Source organism: Triticum urartu, chromosome 3 (genome assembly GCF_003073215.2).
Source record: "Triticum urartu cultivar G1812 chromosome 3, Tu2.1, whole genome shotgun sequence".
Lineage (NCBI taxonomy): Eukaryota > Viridiplantae > Streptophyta > Magnoliopsida > Poales > Poaceae > Triticum > Triticum urartu.
This window is the reverse complement of record NC_053024.1, coordinates 544,952,333-544,967,531: the sequence shown is the minus strand read 5'-3', so window position 1 is coordinate 544,967,531 and position 15,199 is coordinate 544,952,333. Positions and strand designations below refer to the sequence as shown.

At 44.3% G+C, this 15,199-nt stretch overlaps 1 protein-coding gene and 1 pseudogene across 1 annotated transcript; both read right to left on the bottom strand.

Annotated features, from left to right (window-relative positions):
* Positions 1-1,598: 1,598 nt before the first annotated feature.
* LOC125544903 (lipoyl synthase 1, chloroplastic) lies at positions 1,599-4,912 on the bottom strand. The gene is made up of 7 exons (XM_048708691.1): positions 4,491-4,912; positions 4,155-4,336; positions 3,882-3,972; positions 3,634-3,791; positions 2,589-2,760; positions 2,393-2,503; positions 1,599-1,931 (listed from the first exon to the last, which is right to left on the bottom strand). The coding sequence occupies exons 1-7, from the start codon at positions 4,779-4,781 to the stop codon at positions 1,845-1,847; spliced, it is 1,092 nt and encodes a 363-aa protein (XP_048564648.1). The 5' UTR covers positions 4,782-4,912; the 3' UTR covers positions 1,599-1,844.
* A 1,170-nt stretch (positions 4,913-6,082) lies between these two features.
* On the bottom strand, positions 6,083-8,107 carry LOC125548669 (annotated as a pseudogene).
* Positions 8,108-15,199: the final 7,092 nt, after the last annotated feature.

The following is a 15,199-nucleotide window of genomic DNA, read 5'->3' as shown; positions in this document are numbered from 1 at the left end:
CAGGCGCAGGGCAGCGCCGACGCCCCCAGTGTTGGGACAGCTGGAGCTCCTCTGCCTCTGCGTTGCCTCACCGCCGGTGAGCTCAGGGATCCACGCCATCGACGATCAGTGGTCAGTCGGGCAGGACAGCAGTGACATGTCCGCGGAGGCGGTGACGTACGACATAAATGCCTTCTTGTGGAGGAAAAATAATGGAGCAGGCCATCATCTTGCCGAAAGCACATCTCAAAGCAACCGGAAAATACCTAACTATGCTGATACGCAGAACAGACAAATACCAAACATAAGTGTTGAAATCACAGATATATCACAAACATTAAACATGCAATAGACCAATCCATTAAGTTCATATATTGTTCTAAAGTTTCCTTCCATGTCGTATTAAAGCTTATCAAAGACCATTTATTGAAGTTTCAATCGACCAAAGCACATTGAATGTTTGGTTGGCACACACTAACAATTCAAACTTCTACTCCCTCCGTCCGGAGTTACTTGTCGCAAAAATGCATCAAAATGGATGTATCTAAAACTAAAATACGTCTAGATAAATCCATTTCTCCGGCAAGTATTTCCGGACAGAGGGAGTATATTTCTATCCATGCAAATTCAACAATATTTCAAAGTCATAATTTTCAAAAAATTCAAATATGAATGAAATCTGCACAAGAAACACATAAACCAATCCAAATAAAACATGAAGATATATGATTGAAACATAAAAAAGAAAACCACTTCCACGTATGCTCAACTAGGTCATTACAAAGCTTCTGATGTGACCACATTTTATCTTTCGGTGGACTTAAATCTGTGGAGTCAGTCAGCCTACCATTGTGCTATAATGCTTTCAACAAACTTTGCTTTGTACAATATAATTCATTTTTGGTTGATCTGTACATATTGTAAATTTTGTGGTAGATTTTAAAAAATGTTCTGCAAAAAAAGTTTGTTAACAATGTATCACATGCTCTACCAGAGGATTATTAGGAACCTTTTCTTTAAAACAACAAGCTCCTTGTCCATTTCCATTAAAGAAACCGCAACAAAATTATTACACAAACTAAAAACAGAAGGAACAGTAAAGATAAAGCAAAGCCTAAAACACATTCCATATCAACCTATCACGTGCTCTCTCGAGTTTGGAGTATTTCCGGCACTCCTATATCTGAGAACTTTACAATAAGAGTGACAAAAATTCCAGCACCCACGTATATGATTCTGAGAACTTCACAATAAAAGTCATGGAAAATTCTAGGAACAAAGAGAAGATAATATATCGACTGTGTCACAAAATTTCAAATCCAAATTCAAAACATCACTCAGAAAACTAAAAAAATGACAAATCTAGCTATGAATGGTAGCTACTTCAAATTGAACTGTGAATTCGGACAATTTAACACTCTATTGTTAGACTTTGATTCTATAATTTTATAGCATAATAGATATATGTAGTGTTAGGTCTCCAAAAAAATATTTAACTTTTAAATAGGCCAAAACATACAGGTGCACCGGAAGTACCTAAGACATGAAAGTGCTTGATGCGTTCTCCCAAGTGATGGATAAAGGATCGCATAATCAAACGACAGAGGGACAGCTTCATGTGGACTCATGAATAGCTTTTGCTATATTCTTTCAAAGGTAATGATACAACAGCAAAAATGGCATCTGGGCATCTACAGTGATAACTATCAAAAGTGTGTGTGCATATTCAAAAAAGAAAGCAGGGGACAAACTTCCAGAATAATATAATGATTGTGCCGCCCCCGCTTTTCTGGTGCTGCTCTGAACATACAAAGTGGAAGAACCCGATGGACTGCTTTTGTAGGTTGACATATCTTGGTTGAGACTTAAGAGGAGCCAGATGCAGGCTTAATCTTCTTATTTCTGACCAAATTCTCGACAAAGAGCTCTCCTGCACGGTACGAAGACCGGACCTGACAAGAATCGCACCACAGAAAAAGTGAGTTCATGCAAATGGCTGCACTGCTGAGGGCTACGTTTGTATGCTTGCAAAACCTAGTCCAAGGCGTTTGACCATTGTGTTGCATCCGTTGCTGCATGTCAGAGGCTGTTGCCTTTGAGCTCAGTCTGTTCTTTATTTCTTGTTTCAGACTCCTGAACTATTAACCATTTCTTTACGGATTTCACTATACGAAACAGGGGCTTGTCCACCTGTTCATCTTATAAAATTCACTGGTACGGGCTATTATGGAACTACATGGCCACTCCACTACTGGATCGAAGAACTAGAAATAGGACCAGAAACTGTATTTCTTGATTACCTATATAGCATGGGCAATCAAGATAATATTTCCAGAACTTCAGTTATGCATAGTAGTACCAATTTTTTCAGAGCAGCAGTACACAGGAGTAATCAACGACATGTAGCACTTACCAGAGGTCCACTAGCAACATAACAAAAACCCAACGATTCACCATACTCCTTCCAAAACTGGAACTTCTCAGGCGTCACATACTCTCTAACCGTCAAATATTTTTCTGTTGGCTGTAACATAAAGTAGTTTGGTTTATAAGAAGAGAAGGATTTAATTACATGCTACACCAAAGTTAAATATGGGTACAGGGCTAACCTGTAAATATTGGCCCAATGTGAGAATATCAACACCAACTGCCCTTAAGTCAATCATGGCTTGCTTCACCTCCTCGTCAGTTTCCCCAAGACCAAGCATGATAGAAGACTTGGTTATCATCCCTTCTTTGCAAATTTTTGCATGCTTTAGAACAGCTAAGCTCTGCTCATACCTGTAAAAATGAGAGGTCATAAGAGATCCTTCCAGAGCCAAATACCATGAGAAAAGAAGAAGATACAAGGGCTAACTGGACATTGCCAGAATATACTAACTTCTGTACTAGGCACCTTCGTCTAGCATTTATATCAACAGGTGTAATTTTTTAGCAAAACTCAAATAAAAGACACCGTGTCATGCAAACTGAAGACATCCAGATACTAGGGAATGACAATTGGCCATCTAAAAGAAATAATCCAATATCTGGCATTTATAAAGTGATATAGCTATAGCAACTCACTGATCAAATTGACAGTAACATTCTGCTTTTGATCGAACCTAAGTAAGGTCTCTTGATATGGTACACATCCACATTTGGTAAGGTTTGTGGAGCTGGATAGAAATTGGATTCATAGTTAGGTCAAATTTGAAGATACATCACCCAGACTAAAACACTCCAATGGCCTGAGGTTGATCACATTGCCGTAGTACAGTTATGTTGTACAACTGATTCAAGTGTCAGAGCACCAGAATGAACAGAAGCAACATTTGTTTAACGTTGTTAGGTTGGTTTCAGCCAGGATTATGCATATTATTAGAGTAAAAATAAGATAAAGCAAATAAATTTATAATCATCGATTTTCTATGTGGATGCTATAGTGTTTCAAACCTCTAGCCATTGTATAGCTTGGAGGAGAATATCAGAAAGTAAAACAGAAAGAAACTGGAAGTAGCGATTCTTTGTAATTTAGCTGTTCCGGAATTGTTGATGAGTGGTAATCGAACAGGTCAGTTAATCTGGGGAATTAAGTTATTGGTGCTTCAAACCTCAATTTTACAATAGTCTAACAGACAATGTCATGCAACTAAAATCAGTGGATCAAATTACCCTGCGCGAGGATCCCTCACAATTCTCTGCAGACTCCTCACAGTTTCAATGTTGTGTGCAAAGACATCTAGATTAGAATCGGCCAAAGAGGAAACAGCCTCCAGATCACCTCGAAAGTCCGAGGTTAAGCATTCCACCAATATCCCAGGTTTGAGCTCCTGAATAGGGAGTCCAGAAGTCTTTAGCATGGTATTTTGAAAAAAGATAAACTTATTGAAAGACACACCAATACAGTATATGAGATAGACCTTCAAAGCTCTCACTGTCTGAGCAAAATGGCCACTTCCACCATCAGGTAAGTCGTCTCTATCAACACTTGTCAGCACAACATAGTCTACTCTGGAAAGAACAGCATTCTGTCAGATATTCTGTGTAATCATGCATCGTAAATTGGCACATTTGCATTGGTACAAATCCAAACTTCATAAATTGCACCGTTATCTCTTCTTACTAAATCAGTCGCTCAAAGATGACAAGCCAATAGTGGTAAATCTGTAGATAAGCAACCAGCAGAAACTTACCCCCAACTTGCAACTGCCAAGGCCGTGTTCAGAGGTTCCATGGGATCCGGCGGCAGAGGCTTGTTGCTGGTCTTCACGGCGCAGAATCGGCAGCCGCGCGTGCAAGTATCGCCGAGCACCATGATGGTCGCCGTGGCAATGCCGTCGCCTTCCCCGCCCGCCCCTCCCCCTCCGTTCCAGCACTGCGCCCCCAAAAGCAGCAGGTTTCGTTAAACCCGACACTCGAAAGCAGCAGAAATTCCTCGTGCCGATCGTATTATGCTAGGCACGCAGGATCGAATCGCACGAGCGAAGCATCGCCGCGGCGGGAGGCGTGCACCGGTGCGTGTAGAATACCTCGCCGATGTTGGGGCACTGGGCCTCGACGCAGACGGTGTTGAGCTTGAGCTCGCCGAGCGACTCCCGCATCCGCGCGTACTTCTCCCCGTGCGCCGCCCTCTGCCTCAGCCACGCCGGCTTCTTCACCTCCGGGTCCCTCCCGGTGTACGGCCCCGTCCTGGCGACGGACACCGGCGGCGCGGCCTCGGCGCGGCACCGGACCGAGCCGGATCGATCGCGGCGGCAGCTCTGGTTCGCGCAGCCAGGCCGGATCGGCGGGCCCACCTGCCTCGCGAGCGAGCTGTGCATCGTGGCCGGCGAATCGGGCGCCGGATTGCGCAGGCTTGTCTAGCCGTGGCGCCGTGCGGGCGCGGGCGATGGGCTCGGAGCGAGGGGTAAGGTTTTGCCCGTTCCAGTTTTACCCCTCCGAGTGGGCGGCCAACCTCTCGCAATGTCTACAGAGAGAGTGAAGGGTAGAAGGGGTATCTTCTTGGTACGCTGTCGATGAACACAAGGAGGTAACGCCCAAACGATCAGATACGTCCATACATTGTGATCCGACGGACGAGGAGCTCAAATTGCCGTGAGAGCTCGTTGGTGGCTCAGCTAATCTGGCATCAGCGCCCTCGAACTGGAGCCTCAAAATTGAAAGGGCCTGCTGCTGGCGGCGGCTGATGTTGGACGGCGGGGCGGGGAGCAGAGTCCGGGTGCAGGGCGCTGTCCAGTGCCGGGGAGCCGGTGGCGACCGGCGCTGAGGGCAACGGGCACGACCCTGAGGCGCTGTAATGTGGGCGGGGCAGGGACGACCCAATCGGGCCTGATCCAGTTGGGGAGTTCCGGGCAATCTGGACTGGGAACGAGGCAGAATTTCTTCACTGTCCGATCCAATTGTAAAGTTCCGGGCAATCTGGACGGGGCAGTCGTTCTACAGGATTTAACCGAGCCAATGTCGTGTAGAGAAGCTATATGTTAGCAAGATCCGTGTGGCGACGGTTTGTTTGGCAACTGTAAGTCATCTACAAGACGAGTACCGGAGTGCTATGGAAGAGTACGAAGATTTTAGCGTGGATCACAAGACCACAGGTACAAATTATGAAGCCCATTCTCTAGCTAAAGCTGCCGTGTCACTAGATCCAGCGCGCCGTGTGTGGCTTCTAAATCTCCCTGATATTGCTAATTGTGTCCCAAAATCTATTTTGATTGAATAAAAACTAGTGACACCACTAAAAGAGGATCGATCTGAGGGATCACGTGTTGCACGTGTGGTGGGAAGAAAAAATTACTAGGGCTGCAACTTGTATTTCCATGAGACCGTAGAACAATATGTAAAAATTCCTTATACAATGGAATATTACACATGGTTATATATGTATTTTTGACACATTATAGGTACTGTAGTATTTATCATAAATGGTACTTCCTCCGTTCCATGATATAAGAGCATTTTGCAAGCTCTTGCAAAATGCTCGAGCTTGCAAAATGCTCTTATATCATGGGACGGAGGGAGTACAACCCAGTAGTAGGATGTATTTCCCCATATATAGCTAAAGGTCCCATGAAAAATATACAATAAAACACCCATAACAGTGCTAAGGGCTAGGAATATTTTTTTATCTCCCTCTCGAGAGGCCTGACAATGTAGCAATGCTTGTCATGAGCTGTGGATTTGACACGATAGAAGGGTTGAATCCCCTGTTTTCCATCAAGGCTTGCATGCTGAAGCTCATATCGGTTGGTGCGAACTCTGATAATGGCACGTCTCCGTTGAGGTATTGCATGACTTGATGCATGCTAGGCCTTGTGCTAGCAAAGGGTTGTGAGCACAATAGACCAAGCTTCAGGACCAGGCATGCCTCATCCGTTTTGCACTTGCCTTGGAGCCTCTGGTCTATCATCTCCACCATTGTTCCTTTCTGCCAATTCTCAAGTACCAAGTCAACCAACATAACTCGATCGCCATTTGCATTCTGCTTGACAGGCCTTTGCCCGCAGGTGACCTCAAGAAGGAATATGCCAAAGGCAAAAACATCCATAAGAGGAGACAGCTTGCCTGTGCGTAACAGTTCTGGGGCAAGGTAACCCATGGTACCGACCACACGTGTGGTATGTGGGTCAGTACCATGATCATACGATTTTGCAAGGTCAAAATCTCCTAGTCGCCCATTTAATTCGCTATCGAGAAGCACATTGCTTGCTTTGATATCTCTGTGGATGATAGCTTTATCCCACTTCTCATGGAGGTAGAGCAGGCCACATGCAACTCCTTTGATGATATGAAACCGCATAGCCCAATCTAGTAAGGGCATTTCTTGTTCATAGTGCAGGTACTTGTCAAGACTACCATTTGGCATGTAATCATAGACCAAAAGGAGTTCACCTTTTCCCCTGCAATAGCCAAGTAACTGCACGAGGTTGTGGTGACGAAGGCGGCCCATGCTAACAATCTCAGTAATGAATTCCTTTGTTCCCTGCTTTGAATCATGTGATAATTTCTTCACCGCAACCTCCGATTGAGATGTAGGAAGTATGCCTTTATACACCTTTCCGAATCCTCCTGCTCCGAGTATGTTCTTATTATTAAATCTTTGTGTGCCTATGAACAAATCCTTATACGGGAATCGATGTGGCCCAAACTCGATCTCCCAGTCTTCTTGTAGCTCGATATATGCCAATTTCCTTCGAGCAAATAAAATAATGATAATTCCAGCAATAAGGATGAATGCTGCAATGACTATTGGCAGGACAATCTTTAAGACCTTTGAGTGAGGTTTTGGGCCAACATGAGGTAACTGTGGCAGCTTGGTTGTGTCAATCGCAGGAGCAGTCTTTCCCATGCTGAAGCTCCAGCCAAGTATGTAGTATCTTCAGTTGATGACTCCAGTTGCGGACAAGAAGCCAATGTATGTCGTGTCTGTGAAAACTGTTGAGAGATCATAGATGGTTGACAGTAATGGTCTTGCAGGCTTGGCCATTTTGATGGGAGCCAAAGTTACATCGACCTTTGTAGCTCCTCCGTCATACTCTACCCACACCTGCATCATCTCACGGCTAATGAGGCTCAAGTTCTTGAACATACCAATTTTGTCGTCAAAGAAGCTAGCATCATGGGATTGCACAGAGTGGAGACTATTCATGTTGATACCAACATGGTTGCCATTGATGTCCTGGAACTCACTATTTTCATTGGTGTCAAGCTCCACCGCAAATATATGGTTGCTTTCTTTACCATTGTTCTGGTTGTTGAGGAGCCCCAAGTACTGGGCTGGCAACACACTGGAGAAATTCTTGTTTCTGGTGACGAAGAAGGTCATGCCATCAGCACTCTTGTCAGGGTAGGCGGAGAGGATGCTGAAGACGAAGCTGATAGAAAAAGACTGTGCATAACCACTAGGCGACATGCGGAAGTGTAGAGGAGTTGGGTATAGAGCATGGCCTTTCAGGTTAAAGGTGCCATTTGTTAGTTCAAGGAGTCCATCTGGTGTGATTGTGGCAGCTCCATCAAGGCTGAGGTTAGCTTGGGCGAAGCCGGAGTAGACAAACTGGTCATTAGCAATGGTGAAGGGTGCTCGGTTGAGGCAAATGAACAGGAAGAAGAGTTGGCATGGAATGAAACACTTATGTTTCTTGTCAAGCATGGGTGTGACCCATTGAAAGTGCAATCATGCCCTTATATTATGTTTTGATGTTAATGAAAATCTACATGTAGGGGACTAACAATGGTTGTCAAGTGAATCTCAGGTGTTGGTCCCCGGTTCGTCAAATTGTGTGTGGATCAAGAGCATACGAAGTGGGTTCTCTCAAGGATGAAGTGTTAAAATGATGTTACATTTTGTTTCCTTGAGTATAAGATCCCGCACTATTAAGAGGGGATCGATTGGGTTCGTAACAGACTTGCTCGAGTCAAAAAAATACTCCTTTCCATAGTTCTTTTTATCCCCTCTTTACTTCTAATCTTTCTGTCTCTGGGAGTGCCGGATGTCCGGGCCTCGTGCCGGATGTCCGGGCTGCTCCCTGGATATCCGGGCCTAGCCATTCCAGAATGCACTTTTGTGCAGTGTTGTTGTCGGATGTCCGGGCTCCCAGTGCTCGCCGGATGTCCGGGCTCCCAGTGCTCGCCAGATGTCCGGGCTCCTTGCCGGATATCCGGGCATAGGTGTCCAGAGGACGTTTTTATGCTGGGCTGCGCGCCAGATGTCCGGCCACCTGCCGAATGTCCGGGCCTTCCTGTTATGCCGGATGTCCGGGCTTGACCCCCGGTTGTCCGGCCCCTCTGTTTCCTGCCTTGCTCTTTAAGTGGCTTGCCAGGCCGGATGTCCGGCCCCTAGCCCGGATGTCCGGCCTGCCCGTTCAGTTGCACTACAACGGCCATATTTGAGCACACACTATATATAGCCCTTCTCCCCCATGGAAGAGGGTTGACCATTCACTCTTGAAAAACCCTAGAACACATCTCACTCTCTCTCTTACACCTCCACACCAAATCTTAGATCCCCAAGGGATTTGAGAGCATTCGAGAGAAGTTGTCCAATCAAGTGATAGATCCACTCCTTCTCCATATTTGCACCAAAGGAATTTGTGATTTGAGCAAGTCTTGAGCTTTTCCCCATCGATCTTGTTACTCTTGGAGGTTGGAGACTCCTAGGCGGTAGGAGTCTTTCGGAGAGGAATCGAGCTTTGTGATTACCCCCGAAAAGTTTGTGAGGGTTTGGAGACCACCCCAAGGTCTACCACTAGTGGTTGAGAAACGCCTTCGTGGTGTTGTCTCAAAGGGAGAATAGGGTGAGCCTTCGTGGCGTTGGTGTGCCTTCGTGGTAATATCCACCTCTCTAACAATGACGTAGCTTCCCTCCAAGGAAGTGAACATCGACATACATCCTCGTCTCTCGGAGTTGCGGTTATCCCTAACCCTAACTCTCTACTTGTGGTTACTTGTCTCTTAGCACTTACTTCATCACTTTGTATTTGCCTAGTTACTACTTGTGTTACCTGCTTAGTACTTAGTACTTCACTTGCAATTGTTAGGCTCACTTTCACATTCTGCATTATTGCCTAAAAATTGTTAAGTAACAATTAAAATTTGTAGTTGTACCTATTCACCCCCCCTCTAGGTCCATCTCGATCCTTTCAATTGGTATCAGAGCCTCGTGCTCTATTCTTGTGGCTTAACCGCCCTAGAGCGAGATGAACCCCGATGGGACTCCCCTTGTTATAGATCCGAAGGATAAAGGCGAGGCTTCTTCTAAAGTCAAGACCTTTACTTCTGAGGATCTAGAACGGGCCCTTGCTAAGCAAAAGGAGGAGCATGATGCTTCTGTCGAGGCCTTGGTCCAAATGAGGATAGCCACATTGTCCACGGTGCTTGCACCACTTTCGGGTGGTGTGGCTTCGAGGCCAACTGTGCCTACTCCGTCACTTGGTCAACAACCTCCTAGCAATGAACACTCTAGTGTTCCTTGGCCTTATGCAAGACCCCAAGTTGAGAAACCAAAATATAACTCTCAAGGCAAACCTCATTTACTTGATGCCACTTTCGATTTTGCTTTGTGGAGAGTTGCTATGCAGGATCATCTTCGATATGGAAATGATGAGATGCTAGAGATCTTGGAGTATGGTTACCATGTGCTTGATCCAAAGAATCCTACACCAAGAGAAATTTATGACAAGAATCTCAATGACACTGCAATCATGTGTATAAGGAGAGGTATGGTTGAAAAGCAAAGGAGACCTTTCATACACATCACAAGTGCCAAGGAATTATGGGAAAGTATTATAAGATCCAAGACCGGTACCTCCACCCTCTGGAGTGCTCAATATGAAATTGCCAAGGGACAATTGCAAAACTTTTGTATGGGAAAAGGTGAAACTCCAAATCAACTCCTTGAGCGTCTCATGACTCTCACCGCTGATATTGAGTCGTGTGAGTGTGACAAGACACAAGATGGATTTAACATGACTAAGCGATTCCTTGTGGACAAGTTGCTCCATGCTCTTGCTCCATATCACCATCAGATGGTATGGGACATAAGACAACACCATGCCTTCAAGGAAATGACTACAGATGACATCATATCCACTTTCCAACTATTTGAAGAGTCAAAGGCAAATGCTACAAAACATCTTGCCATGCATGGTACTCAATCGTCGAAGATCAATCTTGCATTGAAGGCCAAGCATGTATGTGAAGATGAGCAAAGTGAAGAAGAAGATGATGATGAAGAAGAAGATGGTGATGAGGTTGAATCCGATGAGGGCCCTTCATATGAAGACATGGCTCTCTTTGTCAAGAAGTTTAGCGCGGGAAAATTCAAGGGTAGGTTTCAAAAGAAGAAAGTAAGAAAATGATACAACTGTGAAGAAACCAACCACTTCTCCAACGAGTGTCCTTATGAGAAGAGAGAAGATAAAACAAGGTTTCCCAAGACCTTTCCCAAGAAGAAGCTGCCAAATCCTTTGAACTCCAAGCTCAAGAAGAGAGATGGGAAAGCAATGGTTGCTCAAGAAGAATCCGATCCAGATGATGTTAGTGGTGTTGCCGGAGTTGCTCAAGATTCTCAAAACACATTGAGGCTAGTCAACAAGAGTGGTGAAGTTGTCACCTACAACTACATGAAAGATTACAAGGGCAACGCTCACAAGTGCCTCATGGCGAAGGCCGTGGTAGAAGATGGAGAGGACCAACACTCTCTTGACAAGGTAAAGGTAACCCCATGATCAAACCCTCCTCTTTTCACTCCTCCTACTTCTAGTGATGAGTATCTTGATGCGGAGGATACTTATGAGGATGATGATATAAATGATCCTATGCTTGCTAAATTAAATAAGTTCATGTGCTCCCTTAAAGGAAAGAAGCTCACTATGTTTCGTATGCTTATGGAGATGGTGAGTAAGCACACCATTTCCATTAAGGAACTCGAAACCCTCGTCACCGAGGAAAAGGAAAAAAATGAAATCCTTGAGCGGAAAGTCCAATATGAGGAAGCACGCAATGATGAACTATGCTTAAAAATTGGTGCAAACATTGATGTTCATAATAGGGATCTTGCCTCCTTGAAAAAGGCTATCAACTCTTGCGAAGAGTTGATGAATGATAAAAGTAAGCTTGTAAAGTCTAATGCTTCTCTCTCTAAGGATTGTGAGCTCCTATCCGTGTCCCTCAAGACCAAGGAAGAAGAGCTCACCCTCCTTACAAAGAGTTTTGAGACACTCAAGCTTACTTATCTTGAAACGCTAGCCAAGGCTTACTCTTCTCCTATTATCAATGTTGATGCTTGTACTACTAACTCTAGTAGTGATCTAGTGTCTATTCTTGAGGAGAATCGCTTTCTCAAAGCTCAAATTGAGAAAGGACTCATGACATGTGCTCAAGCAAAAGAACCTTAATGAGGTGTTGAGCCAACACAATGAGGTGTTTGCCAAAGAGGGACTCGGGTTTGACCCAAGCACAAGCAAGAAGAAGACGTCCTCTCAAAATTGCACCACTCCGTTAAAAGAAACTTTTGTACGAGAAGGGCACAAGGAGAAAGGTAAGGTTGTTAGTGGGAAGGCCACAAGGGGCATGCCTACTCTCAACAAGCCAAAAGTGTTTATGCCTCCATCCTATGTACTTCGTAAGACTAAGGATGGAGAAGTTTTTGCTAAATTTGTTGGTCCTCGAAATGCATTTCGGTTTTATGCTATTTGGGTCCCTAAGACCCTTATGACTAACCTGAGAGGTCCCATTGCAAAATGGGTGCCTCTAACCAAGCCATAATTTTGTGTAGGTTGCTTTCTCCGGTGGAGTAAAATGGGTGATTGACAGTGGATGTACCAATCATATGACCGGAGATAGCAAGTTGCTCTACGATTTCATGGAAGCTATTCAACCATTTATGAGCATTATGTTTGGTGGACGTTCAAAAGGACAGGTACTCGGATTGGGCAAAGTGGCCATCACAAATGACATGTCTCTTGCAAATGTGATGCTTGTCCAATCCCTCAAATACCATTTGCTTTGTGTTCGCCAATTGGCTTCTGTTGGTTATGATACACTCTTTGGACTAACGGATGTGAAAGTCTTTAAGAGATATACTCTTGAAGTGGCCTTTGTTGGAGAGTTGGATGGCAACCTTTACACGGTTGATTTCTCAAAAGAGAGCACATTCCATGCAACTTGTCTAATGGCCAAGGCCGACAAGGGGTGGCTATGGCATCGCCGGTTAGCCCATGTCGGCATGAGAAATCTTCAAGATCTCTTAAAGGGTAATCACATCCTTGGACTAACAAATGTCTTTTTTGAGAAAAATCGTGTGTGTAGTGCATGCATAGCCGGGAAACAACATCAATCAAAGCACCCACCCAAGAATATTGTATCTACTTCAAGGCCTTTGGAGCTCCTTCATGTGGATCTCTTTGGGCCTCCTTCGTGGGATAGTCTTGGTGGAAAAAAATGTGGACTTGTCATTGTGGATGATTACTCAAGGTATACATGGGTCTTCTTCCTCAAATCCAAGGACGAGACGAAGATCACCTTCATTGACTTTGCAAAGCAAGCACAATGCAAGTTTGACAAAGAAATTCTGGCAATAAGAAGTGATAATGGATCCGAGTTCAAGAACTACACCTTGGAAGAGTTCCTTAGTGATGAAGGGATTGTACATCAATATTCAGCTCCATACACTCCCCAACAAAATGGTGTTGCAGAAAGGAAGAATCGCACTCTTGTGGAGATGGCAAGGTCCATGTTGGATGAATACAAGTCGCCACATAGTTTTTGGCCGAGGCCGTCAACACTGCATGTCATGCATCAAACCGGCTCTTCCTCCGCACGATATTGGAAAAAACTCCATATGAGCTCCTAACCGGGAACAAGCCTAACGTCAAGTACTTTCGTGTATTTGGGTGTAAATGCTTCATCCTCAACAAAAGAGAGCGGTTAGGAAAATTTTAATCTAAAACCATTGAGGGCATATTTGTTGGCTATGGATCAAACTCTCACGCCTATAGAGTCTACAACAAATCCAATGGATGTGTTGTAGAAACTTGTGACGTGGTGTTTGATGAATTTAATGGCTCCCATGGGGAGCAAGTTGATCTAAATGATGTAGGTGAAGAAGATTCTTCTCAAGATATCTTGACGATGGGTGTTGGTGCACTTCTTCCAATGGAACAAGAACCTCATGATGATGAAGAAGAAGATGAAGGCCTCACACACCATCAAACTACTTCAACACCCATACCACCACAAGCCCCTATTACTCAATCAATGCCCATAGTCCAAGTACAAGATGATGATCAAGCTCCTCTTCATGATAATCATCAAGAACAAGATCTTCCTCAAGGGCAAGAACAAGAAAGTGCAATCATTGACAATGAACCTCAACAAATGCAAGAAGAAGAAGATTTTCCACCACACATTAATGATCCATATGTAGAGGACGTGGATGATGGACATGAAGTTGAACCTCGCGAAACCTTAACCTCCATCATGCCTCAAGTGGCCGGTCGTGTTGATGTTGATAAGATCCTCACCGGCATATCGGAAGGTAGAGTCACTCGTAAACAATTGACAAACTTTTGTGCTCACTTCTCTTTTGTGTCTAGTGTTGAGCCTCTCAAGGTACAAGATGCGTTGATAGACAACGATTGGCTCATTGCTATGCAAGAAGAGTTGAATAGTTTTGAGCGCAATCAAGTGTGGTCATTAGTCAAGAGGCCAACTACGGAACACAACGTCATTGGTACAAAGTGGATTTTCAAGAACAAGCAAGATGAGAATGGTGTAATCATCCGCAACAAGGCAAGATGATATCATTTTTGGTTCTCCTAACATTCATTTATGCAAGAAGTTTGCGGCATCTATGACCAAGAATTTTGAAATGTCACTCAATGAGGATTTGAAGTTCTTCCTCGGATTTCAAATTCAACAATTTCAAGAAGGAATTTTCTTGTCTCAAGCAAAATACCTCAAGGATATCCTAGCAAAATTTGGCATGACTGATGCCAGCCCATGTAAGACACCCATGCCAACCAAAATTGTACTCACTGAAGACTCAAACGGTATCCCTTTTGACCCATCTAAATATCGCTCTATGATTGGTTCATTGCTTTATCGTTGTGCATCTAGACAAGACATCATGTTTAGTGTATGCATGTGTGCTATATTTCAAGCTTCCCCTAGGGAAAGCCATCATAAGGCGGTTAAGCATATTCTTAGATACCTTGTTCACACCCCAAAGTTGGGTCTATGGTACCCCAAGGATGCTAAGTTTGATCTCATTGGGTACACGGATGCGGATTGGGCTGGAGACAAAGTGGATCGTAAGTCCACCTCCGGTGCATGTCAATTTCTTGGACGCTCCTTGGTAAGTTGGTCCTCGAAGAAGCAAAATTGTGTTGCCCTCTCCACAGTCGAAGCTGAATATATTGCAACCGCCAGTTGTGCAACTCAGTTATTATGGATGAGGCAAACTTTGAAGGATTACAGTATCACCTATAGACATGTGCCTCTTCTATGTGATAATGAAAGTGCCATTAATATTGCTGATAACCCCAAAGATCATACCCGCACCAAGCACATTGACATTAGGTATCACTTCTTGAGAGATCATGTGGAGAAGGGTGATATTGACATTGCTCATGTTGGCACAGATATGCAACTTGTAGATATTTTCACCAAGCCATTGGATGAAGCAAGGTTTTGTCAACTTAGGCGTGAACTTGGTATCTTGGAGCTTGACAACATTATGTGA